This window comes from Triticum aestivum, chromosome 5D (assembly GCF_018294505.1).
Source record: "Triticum aestivum cultivar Chinese Spring chromosome 5D, IWGSC CS RefSeq v2.1, whole genome shotgun sequence".
Lineage (NCBI taxonomy): Eukaryota > Viridiplantae > Streptophyta > Magnoliopsida > Poales > Poaceae > Triticum > Triticum aestivum.
Genome location: NC_057808.1, coordinates 41,586,950 through 41,597,431, shown reverse-complemented (window position 1 = coordinate 41,597,431; position 10,482 = coordinate 41,586,950). Strand labels below are relative to the sequence as shown.

The 10,482-nt window shown below is 45.8% G+C and overlaps 2 protein-coding genes, 1 long non-coding RNA gene and 2 pseudogenes across 7 annotated transcripts; 1 reads left to right on the top strand and 4 right to left on the bottom strand.

Annotated features, from left to right (window-relative positions):
* The first annotated feature begins 1,000 nt into the window (after positions 1-1,000).
* On the top strand, positions 1,001-2,464 carry LOC123124212 (uncharacterized). Its single transcript, XR_006461018.1, has 2 exons — positions 1,001-1,281; positions 2,179-2,464. It is a non-coding gene; the product is annotated as an uncharacterized lncRNA (long non-coding RNA).
* An 837-nt stretch (positions 2,465-3,301) lies between these two features.
* LOC123119299 (40S ribosomal protein S20) lies at positions 3,302-4,937 on the bottom strand. Its single transcript, XM_044539050.1, has 3 exons — positions 4,684-4,937; positions 4,433-4,546; positions 3,302-3,669 (listed from the first exon to the last, which is right to left on the bottom strand). The coding sequence occupies exons 1-3, from the start codon at positions 4,808-4,810 to the stop codon at positions 3,527-3,529; spliced, it is 384 nt and encodes a 127-aa protein (XP_044394985.1). The 5' UTR covers positions 4,811-4,937; the 3' UTR covers positions 3,302-3,526.
* LOC123126911 (uncharacterized) lies at positions 3,739-3,811 on the bottom strand (annotated as a pseudogene).
* LOC123126908 (uncharacterized) lies at positions 4,037-4,120 on the bottom strand (annotated as a pseudogene).
* Positions 4,938-5,859: 922 nt separating the features above from the next.
* On the bottom strand, positions 5,860-10,190 carry LOC123119298 (tRNA 2'-phosphotransferase 1). Of its 5 annotated transcripts, XM_044539046.1 has the most exons (9): positions 9,923-10,190; positions 9,673-9,820; positions 9,213-9,302; positions 8,531-8,585; positions 8,335-8,457; positions 8,148-8,204; positions 7,668-8,042; positions 6,311-6,978; positions 5,860-6,111 (listed from the first exon to the last, which is right to left on the bottom strand). In XM_044539046.1, the coding sequence occupies exons 1-7, from the start codon at positions 10,066-10,068 to the stop codon at positions 7,912-7,914; spliced, it is 750 nt and encodes a 249-aa protein (XP_044394981.1). In that variant the 5' UTR covers positions 10,069-10,190; the 3' UTR covers positions 5,860-6,111; positions 6,311-6,978; positions 7,668-7,911. The 5 variants fall into 5 exon arrangements, with proteins under 5 accessions (XP_044394981.1, XP_044394982.1, XP_044394980.1 ...); XM_044539047.1 differs by having other exon boundaries at positions 6,307-8,042; XM_044539045.1 differs by having other exon boundaries at positions 6,311-8,042.
* Positions 10,191-10,482: the final 292 nt, after the last annotated feature.

Here is a 10,482-nt window from a genome sequence, read left to right as displayed (position 1 = left end):
GGAGAGGGGTATATCGACGACGACAGACCCGATAAAACATAAGAAAACGAAGAAGAAATAAAAAGAGGAGAAGAAGAAAAGGAATAGAGGAGAGATCGAAGAAAAAAAAGAAGAAAAAAAAGAGGAGAAGAAGAAAGGAATAGAGGAGAGAAGAAGAAAAAATAGAATTGAAGGTCTGTTTTGCAAATGTACCAACAGCTCCCCTTGCAGATGCATCTTGCCCCTTGATTTCAAATCTAATGGCCCATAACCTGGTGGTGCACCTGGTGCATGAGTCCGTCCGTTAAACAGGATACGTTCTCATGACCACAAAGGTTTTCCCCCCTTTCCAACGCAATTGTGATGTTTGTTGAAGGGATTTGCTGACAAGGTTAGCTAGTTACACGACAATATGCATGGTTCCAGGCAGTAGCGGCGGCAGCACGAAGACATGCCCCAGGCCACTATTGCAACTACAGCAGCTATAGTGTGCCACCATAGCTACCAGTCAACGAAGAAAATTTTACCCACGTCTGCCCGGCCTGCCTGGGGCTGCCGCCGCCCCTCATTCCAAGTTTCCTCGCAGTAAAATAATTCCCGATGTCTTTCAAGCATATACAACACAGTTTCTACCGTCTGGGTGTGTGGACCGTCTCATGTTCATCACTGATAGAGGAAATGAAATCGAAACGGTGAGGCACGGGAGAGATTAGTATTTATCGCTTGGGAATTGGTGACTTGAAGGTGCCCTCCTGGCCCACCGCGTTATTATTTCAGCATATGCGCGTATCCTTCTTTGGTGAGCTCCGATTTGCTATCATCATCTTTAATGCGTAGTAAAACCACATATTCTGCGTCATAGGCTCTCTACAGGCCCGTTGAGAAGGGTGTGCGAGCGGTGCGACCGCACAGGGCCCCAAAATCGTAGGGGCCCCGATCGGTGAAAAAATACCAGATACGATCCGGTTCATGCGCTGGATGGCTGGTTTTTTAGATGGCTCGTCTGATCCTATCACAACAAAACTGCGGACCGATGCACCAGAAGCGGACGCTCGTTACGTTGAGGCCCCTAGTTTCACTAATCGCAGCCAATAGGGCCCAGCCGGATGTACGAGATCAAATAGATATGTCTCTCTCTTGGGAAAAAACAACTTCACGAAAGGCCCGTCTACCTGCTTCTAGGAAGGCACGAGCCGCCGATGGATGGCGGAAGGCCACGGCGAGTCCGCTGTACTGCCCGCCGTCGCCGGATGTTTCCCTGCTGCGGCGGCCTCATTTGGTCATCCCCAAATATATTCCTAGGTAAGCCGTAAACCATAAGCCGGGAATCAAAATAGATGGACGAAAAACTTGTTAGGGTAATCTCTTTTGTTTAGGGTTGGGTAATCTATTTTCTGATACAAATTCTGGTTCTCTTTTGCTGTTGTTGTATCATATCCACTGCAATCCCTACTTGTACAGCAGTGCTGCTCAATTAGGCACGTACTCGATTTTAATCAAAATTAATATGATAAACACATTACCTGTGATCTAATTTTTAATTCTAGTACTAATTCTTCGTCTTTGGCTCTTCTGGTACATTACTAGTATATTTCATTACAAGAAACACTCCATCGATTTTTCTTTTATGAGAATAGACTCAATGGATTTACAGATTTGTTTCAAGAAATACTAACGGAAGATGCTTTTCAGTACAACATACAGTCATTTTACTGTTTCAGTACAGTTCGCAAAAAATAATATTAGTACTATGTTTACTCTTTCTAAATACTATATGATCTATTTCTAAATACTATACTAAATAACACATATCGAAGCTATGTAATTAATTGAAATTATGTCTAGTTATATTAGTTATACATTTTTTTTGCAAACTTTTGGGCCCCATGTCATATTTCGCACCGGGGCCCCGAATTCCTGGAGACGGCCCTGGCTCTCTATACCTCTCAATCGTGCCCATGCATGTTGCATATAATGGATTTAAGCTCACAACCAGTCTAATTGGAAATGCATGACGGACTGCTTGTTGTCAAGCATCCGGCATTGGACTTATATTTTGGGATCCAACCAAGGAATTCACGACCTACTGGTTGGAATGGCACTGAAAAGTTACCCACTTATGCTGCTCTGAACAGGGAAAAATACATCTGATTGTCTATAAGTTAGATTTATTCTGTCATATGTTTGCCATGTGTGCAGATAAGTATTTCTTTCCAATGCAAGGGAACCGATGGCTTGATCCACGGAGAGCGAAACGAGATGCAAGTCAGGCCCGCCTGAAGGTGTCCTTTTTTTGGATAGAAAGAAGGGTTCAGTGGGAGGGCAAGGGGTAGTTAAGTTTTAGGTTGGTTCTTGTTTTTTACGGACTTTCTTTTCGGTGTAATTTAATAAAGTAGTAGCAATTGTTCATTTCATTTCATTTTTTTTGCATTGGTAGTTCTTTTTCACTTGAAAGGGCAAAGGGAGGTTACTCAGTGTTGGAACACAGCTACTTGTGTAGTTGATTGTTGGTGTCAAACAGGAAAGGCAGGAGAAGATGGTGATTCACTATAAAGCAATGTAACCCACATTGCAGATACTCTTGGGTCCATAAAGGGGATCATCACAAATAGGTTTAAAATTTTGAAGGCATTAGCTACTCAGGTCCCTCAGATAGCTTTTGTTTGTTTTTCCTGCTTTTTCTGTGCAGGTTATAAGAGCATCTCTAGCAAATCCCTTAGATCCCACTGAATAAAATAACCGTCAGTTTTTAGTTTTGGACGGAAAAAGTAGTTCCCTTATATCCCACTGAATAAAATAACCGTCAGTTTTTAGTTTTGGACGGAAAAAGTAGTCCGAACAAACACCTTATACACCTTCGACCTTCAATTTTTTTAAGGGGTACAGTAAAAAGTTCCTGCCGATCTGCAAAAATACAATCTTCGTGTCCGCTTCTACGGTGCCCTGTATCAGGAGAAAGTAGTTGGCAGGAGCCCAACTGCCACAGAAACATCTCCATGACCCGTCCGGGCCGCCCCACCGGTCCCGGACACGGCCGCTTCGTAGGAGCAACCTAGCTGACCATGGACACGGGGAGAGGAAGAAGACGTGGGGAAAAAATTAAGCGAATATTCGGTTTTACAGTTGAAGTTTGACGGGTCTGTTCTGCCGCAGCTCAAACCGATTCTTAAAATGCATTTTCCACAAACTGAAAACCGCATTTCAGTTCCGTGGTTTGCTAGAGATGCTCTAGTTTCTTAAATACTGCACCTGATAGTAGCTGAAGCAATGTCCTCACAGTGGAACAACTAATGGAAATTTTGACAACTTATGACACCAAATCTCCAACACATCAATAGCGAGCCATGTATAAATATCCAGTCCAGCGCAACACACCAAAGGGCAACGAAAATTCAAGATGATATCTCAGACGACAAGAGCTACTCTGAATCACAAGGCGAAGAACCTAATAAGCCATACAAAACCCAGTTCACATACTACAAACGTTCAAAATTATGTCTTGGTTCGCTGGTGTCTCCCCACACTTGTAAAAAAAAGGCATAGCTCTCTACTGGTCGCTGATGGTCACCTCAACCTCAACACCAGGCTCGATGGTGATCGAGGTGATCTGCTTGACAACGTCCGGGGAGCTGACGAGGTCGATCACCCGCTTGTGCACCCGCATCTCAAACCGATCCCAGGTGTTGGTACCTACACACCAAAGGAAGATGGCATCATCAGTACAAGTATAGCCAAAATAAACTATACACAAATAGGAATGAAGCAGTATTAAAAAGCTCGATTTTGAAACATCAAATGTGTCAGAAACACCATGTGGAATCATCATTTGCTCAGCCTATCTGCCAAGTGCAACTGCTTCATTCTTAGTGAAACCATAAGTTGAATGATTAATCCTATTTGTAGCCCAAGTGGCAACCATATGGTGCTGGTTAATAAAATCATGCAAGTATATTACAACCATAAACATCCAGAGGACTGCACTTGTAACACATGGCTTGCATTACCAAGTAGGAAGGACAAGTGTTTTCTTCGGAAGAAAACATAGCATTAAAGGGGCTGCCCACCAGCTTTAAAAAGCTCGATTTTGTAATCCTCAAAGAGAAATCTCAGGAATAACTTGTTGTTTTAGCATCATCTGAGCAGCCCATCATAAAACAGAGTGCAAACAAAAATTAACAGCAAACAGCTGATCATCGTATCATCAAGATGGTAGGATCGATCACTGTTAAAATCCTATGGGCTATGAACTTCAACTGAGACAGTTGATCTCTTGGCTAACAACTAGCAACAAAGAACTGTCCATACAATCAATTTACTGACGTGCCATCTAACCCTAAACAGCCTGATTCTACAGAGAAGCGTTTTACCGACGCCGTAGTTGCATGACGGCGAGCATACAGGGCACAGAAACGAAGTAAAAAATGGGAGCCGACGAGGGAGGCGTGTCAGTCACCTTCTCCGCACGGCGACTTCCTGGTGGTGATGTTGAGCACCTTGGTGGGCATCCTGACGGGGCCCTTGACCCGGAGCAGCTTGTCCTTGGCGCCCCTCACCAGATCGGAGCACACTGTCGCCGGCACACGAGGAACACGCACGCGTCAGTCAGATCAACAAGATCACAAGACCAGAAGAGGAGGAAGAAGAAGGGGATCCACCCCATCATCATCGGAAGGAAAGGAAGGAAGCAAGGAGGAAACACCCTACCCTTCTCGAGGTTCTTGACGCTCTTGGAGGAGAGGGTGATGCGGATGCGGTGCTGCGCCTCCTGCGGGCCCTCGAAGCCGGCCTTGCCGGACTTCATCGGCGGCGCGTACGCCAGCTCGGTCGCCATGGCTGCGGGCGGCGGCGGGTGTGGGAGAGCCGGCGCTTCTTGCGGCGCGAGGAGGGGAGGGGAGGGCGGCGGCGCTGGGGGTGGAGGTTGCTCTGTTTTGCCTCTGCGGGATGCGGGATGAGGGTTTCTGTATAGGCTGGGGGCCGCGCGGGAAGGTCGCGCGGCGTCCGATCGGCTGGCCCGACCGATCCGGCCGTCCGTTGGGACTTGGAGAGAGCGTCGCTCGATAGGAAATTGGAGCGCTGGTATGGAGCCACGAGCTTACTTCCTGTTGATCGAAAAAAAAGGATTCCGGTGGATTATTGCATCATTCATCTTTTTTCTTTGAAGGGCGCATCATTCATCTTTTTTTTTGCGAGATTTTTTTTTTGAAAGAGTTTTTGCGAGAATGAACGCCTCCTTTCATCGCAAAAACGATCGATTACGATGGACAGACGTGGAGTATCTGCTGCCGAGCTCAAGCGCTCCTTGATGAACGGTCAAATCCAAAATTTTGCAAAACAAATCAAGAACTTTCGGGTTTTTTTTGGTAAACTTTGATAAATGTTTTGTGTGCTTGTAAAAATTTATCATGAAAGGACATTCGTGGAAGTGGTCGCAAAAAGATCAATGCTCCAAAATTGCTATTTTTGAAACCATTTTGGAGTGCTGTTTTTGTTTTTGCCGTGACTTCCAAGAATGCCATCTTGTGATGAAATTTATCAAGCATACAAAACATTTACCAAAGTTTGTCATTTTCAAAATTCAGGATTTTTTGAATTTGTTTTTTTACCGTTCATCCGGACCTCATTTGAGCTCAGGAGCAAAAGAGGACTTTCGGATAACGACCTGCATTTCAAGGTTCACAAGAAGTGGTAGTATGTGCTGATTTTATTTAATTTTCCTCTAGTTTTTAACAACTGCACCAAGATTCGATTTTCTTTTAGCAACTTCATATAAAAAAATGTCTTCTAGACGACTGCACCAAGAACTTTTTGCGAGAGCCCAGCCAATGAAGGCAATACAAGGCTCGTTGCGATAAGACTGACAATCATAGTACTGATATCAGGTGAAAGAAATCAAATCACTCATGTTTGAATTACCATCTGCAAATGCCCAGGTACATGAGAAATTCTTATGCCACCAGTATCCAGACCATGCCAACATGTTTTTGTTGAGAAGACTCAAAGGTCCAGCTAATAAGCATTTGTTGTCCACGCGCCTTCATGGTGCCGACACCTTCGACACCGTGGACCTTCTCTCGTTCTGGGTTTTGCTTGTGCTGAATGGATCATGACCTGGTAGTTGGTACAACGCTGAATCTGAATGGAATCAGGGCAAAAAGAAAATATTAGCAGATGATGACTGTGCAGTTAGAGCAACGGATCTGAATGAAATCAGGGCAAAAGAACATATTAGCAGATGATGATTGTGCAATTAGAACATCGGCAAGCTTTTGAAAGAATGCAGATACGAATGATGCATATCTTGTGTGGTGCAGAAAATTGTTAAACAACTCACTTTTTGCAGTTAATGGGGCTGCACCATGATTGATGTACTCCTCATGTAACTACTCAAGCGCATTGAGCTGCAGCCCCCACTCAAGCGCATTGACTGCTGCAGGAGCAGCAGCAGCAGCAGCACCGCCGCCTCCAAGAAAGAAGGGAAAGATGGACGAAGGTTCACCTGGAGCAGCAGAGAACCTCTGCATCAGGAACTGGTGCTGGGACGGCGGCCACTGCAGGGTGGACACGGTGTTGGACTGAAGTGTGCTCCTGTCGAAGGCAACAGAGGCGTGGTGGTGGCGGCGGAGGCGGTGGCGGTGCTGCTGCTCCTGGGAGAAGGTGAGCTGGGAAATCATCTGAAAGAACATGGGTGAGACGTGCGAGCCCTGGGTGGTGTAGTAGGCAAGCGTGGGCTGCAGCTGCTGATGCTGATGCTGCATTCGCTTGTCAGCGGCGTTGGAGCAGTGCAGGAGCTCGGCGAACGTGCCATTGGCTCAGTGAGCGGCATTGCCATTGTCGGCAGGGCCGTTGGCGAGCGAGAGCACAGAGCCCTTGCTGGTCTCCGAGGTGCTGACCTCCGTGGCGTCATCTGCTGGCAGGCAGGCGGGGCGGCAGGAAGGGCGAAGGAGCAGTCCAGCAAAGGGAGCCCATGGCTCCCTAGCTCATGCCAGTCCACAGCTTCCTCTGCTCATTTTGGGGTAGGATTCACAACAAAAAGATTAGCACCCAATCTTGCAAAAACATTGAACTCTTTTGAGAAATGCTGCAGCTGTGGCACGAACTCAAGTTCTTGAAGCGAGGCTTTAAACAACAAAAATCTTCCTTTCTTGTAGGAAAAAACAACAATAAACTCTTACAGGAGATTTGCAATTAAAAGGTTCTGCACAGTCAAAACAACAAACGAATTCCCCCCGCAAAAAAAAGTCCTACCAGTTCTTATATAGCCCAATGACCCTTGTCCTCTGGTAAATGAGTTGTCTAGCGCCCAAAAATTGCAGCTTGTGAAAAAGCAGAAGCTTTGTCAGAGGAATCTGTTACTCTAAATCTGAACATTAATAGTAGCCGATGTTCTTGCATAAATGCATGGCCCCATGTTCCCTTTTCTTTAACAACATAACTAATCAAGGAAAGGATATTTTAGCTGGGGATTCTGTATCTATAACTCCCAATTACGTAGTCAAATCTAGCAAGAAAGTAGAGATAACCATAAGCTGAAAACCCCAGATTTGCAGACTCACATCATAAACCAAATTTGCTACTCCAGAAAAGATTCCCTCAGCTTTACTTCACAACTTTGGAAAAACAAAGTGCACATGCAGAACATGGGAGGGTAGCTAGCCAAAATGTCCTTCAGAAGAAACGAGACGACAAACCTGATTCAGGGAGAAAATTGTCCATGGATTCAGCAAACATATAAGCACCACCACCAGGTGCAGGTTATCATCATCACCACACGCATGTTTTGCACAACCACTTGTACAAGGTCCAGAACGATGCTCCCTCTCATGCATCAGAGTCTGTTTGTCAAATGATGCCTTCAGAGTTCAGAGAGATATTACAGCACGGTTTAATCAAGGGAGTGAGTGCATCTCAAGCTATCAACGCAAAGCCACGGTTTTATCTTTGGAACGGTATCAGAGGGCGTCCTGTCCACGTCTCCATCTTCTCCAAGTACTTGACGGGGACGACGCCGTCGAAACCCTCCGTCAGTACCACCTTGTTGTCGGAGATGTATAGCTTCATCCCATCTGAGAAACGAATTCGGCAATCAGATACTAGCATCTCTAGTCTAGCGAGATAGTAAATGAAGAACTCGAATCGCTTGCGGAGGGTGTGGCAGCATTGATACATACCTTGCAGCGCCTTGCGGACGTCCAGGTATATCAATATGTTTGCGCTACGCCGCATACCTGAAGAGGACAAACAATGACAAGGCAGAGGTGGAACAAACCACATCTTTAGTAGGTGAGCAGTGCTAGTTCTTCCACTTGCTCAGAAGAATAAACCCAATAGACAGTATGTTGGGAACGGAAATGATACCGCTTATGACTCCTTCGTCTGATGGCAAACCGCTTGAGAAATGTATATGTAGCCTTTCCATACGTTTTAGTCCATGTTGCAATATTGAATCAAGATTCTTCCTGTAGGTCCCATGGACACAAACTGTGGATAGAAAGATAAATTAGCACCAACCCATTCAGGAGAAGATGCAAACACGAGTATCACAATCAAATACCTGAGACTTCGTCGGCTGATAAAATTGGTTTCAGCAAGCTCTCTGATGCAACAGTCTGCAAGAGGTTTACAGGATCATTACAAAAGCAAACTTGATTAAGTAATTCCACTAAGCGGGTTACACGCAACTAGAATTCACTTGATGATAGAATGAGGCTAGCAGATCACATGCCAACCCCCACACGATAACAGAACAGCAACACTGCTCTCAGAGGTATGCCAAATAAGAATAAAGGTACATTGGAATTACACTTCTTTTGATTAAATTAGGGTATGATGCTCGAAAATATGACCTTAAAACTGAGACAAAACATGTAAAAAAGAAGACAGCTCCCTGAAATGACAAGTTTATTGTATGACTAGTTAATGATAGGAAAAATACCAACAGGGTTGTAATACTGACAAAGCATTTACATGTCGAGCTAAAGCACGCAATGTCCCATATGGACTTTGATTCAGAAAATACTCTAATATGGGCTTTAAAAAAGTCTGATATAGGCAGCCTAGAAAGGGGTTCGACGCATGACACTATTAATTAGTGCCCCTTTTGTATGACTAATCCTCTTAGCAGTTACAAAAAAAACAACGATTACTACATGGCAGATGATCATGAAGAGTATGAACAAGTCTTACTTGTAAAAACGGAATACATTAGTGCAGGGGGGTTCAGACAGAAAACATACTGTCACAGTGTGCCCCTGGTTAGCCCGAATCAGGAGCTCGCCATCCTCCTCCAACAGACTGAACCTCTGCTTGTTGTCTCGCCTGACCGCCTACAGGCGAGGAGGCAAAAAACCATTTACTCGAAGCATCTTACAACTCGCAACAAATTCCAGGCTAACCCAATTAATTTTACAACATATAGAAATTTCCCAATTCAAGTTCATGGTGCTAGGCTGCTAGCTATCAAGATGAAAACAACATGTAGCAGACACAAGCATACGCAAGGTGGGCTAGGTGCTTAGAAAGATCATCTCCTCTTCAGCAGGAGCGTGGGGCATGAACAGATACTATTACCTCCGACCGAAAATTCTTGTCTTAGATTTGTCTAGATACGGATGTATCTAACACTAAAACGTGACTAGATAAATCCGTATTTACACAAATCTAAGACAAGAATTTCGGGACGGATGGAGTATTTACCTCCCTGATTTCATCCACCGAGTGGGACTTGAGGGGAGCCTTGGCGAAGGTCTGCAGGTTGAGGCCGAGCAGGTCGCGGGCACGCACGTAGCCGTCGCTCCTCATGCCCAGCCCCAGCTCCGGCGCCATGTGCCGCAAGACCGTCGTCCTGAGAAGAGAAGCACAGACAGAAGGCGGCCGTGAGTGAGTACCTGTCGAGCGCGACGCGATTGCGGAGAGGGGAATCGGAGTTTTGTGCAGATGGTGTTACAGGAGGCGGCCGAGGGCATCGACGCGGTTGCTCCCATCGCCACGGCCGCCGGCTCGCCCGGCGGCGCCACGGCCACCTCGCGGCTGGTGTGGGGAGGCGAGGGCGGCTGCGTTGGAGCCCTGGCCGGAGCTAGAGGAGGTGTTCATGGTGAGAGCGGTGCGGGGGGTTGAGGAGAAGGAGAGGGGAGGAGATGGCGGCCGCCGTTGCGCAGGCGGCGGTGGACGACGCGACCGGCGTGCGCGGTCACGGACGGCATTTTCCTATTTGACGCATTAGGCGCCGAATTGCACAGAAGCGGAACGGGCCAGCCCATTTAGGTGCACATAGGTTCCCGGCTTTGGGAACCTTCCGGAAGATTCTGGTCCGGCTTTTACTGGGTTTTTTTCCTGCCGTTTCTTTTATCGTTTTATTTTCAAAAAACATTCGGGTTTCAAAAAATTGTTCGCAATTAAAAACGAAATTTAGAAAAATATCATATTTCAAATATTTCTCCGAACTTCAAAAATGTTCTTGTTTTTAAAAAAATAAAATTCAAAAATGTTCCGGAATTTTATAACATG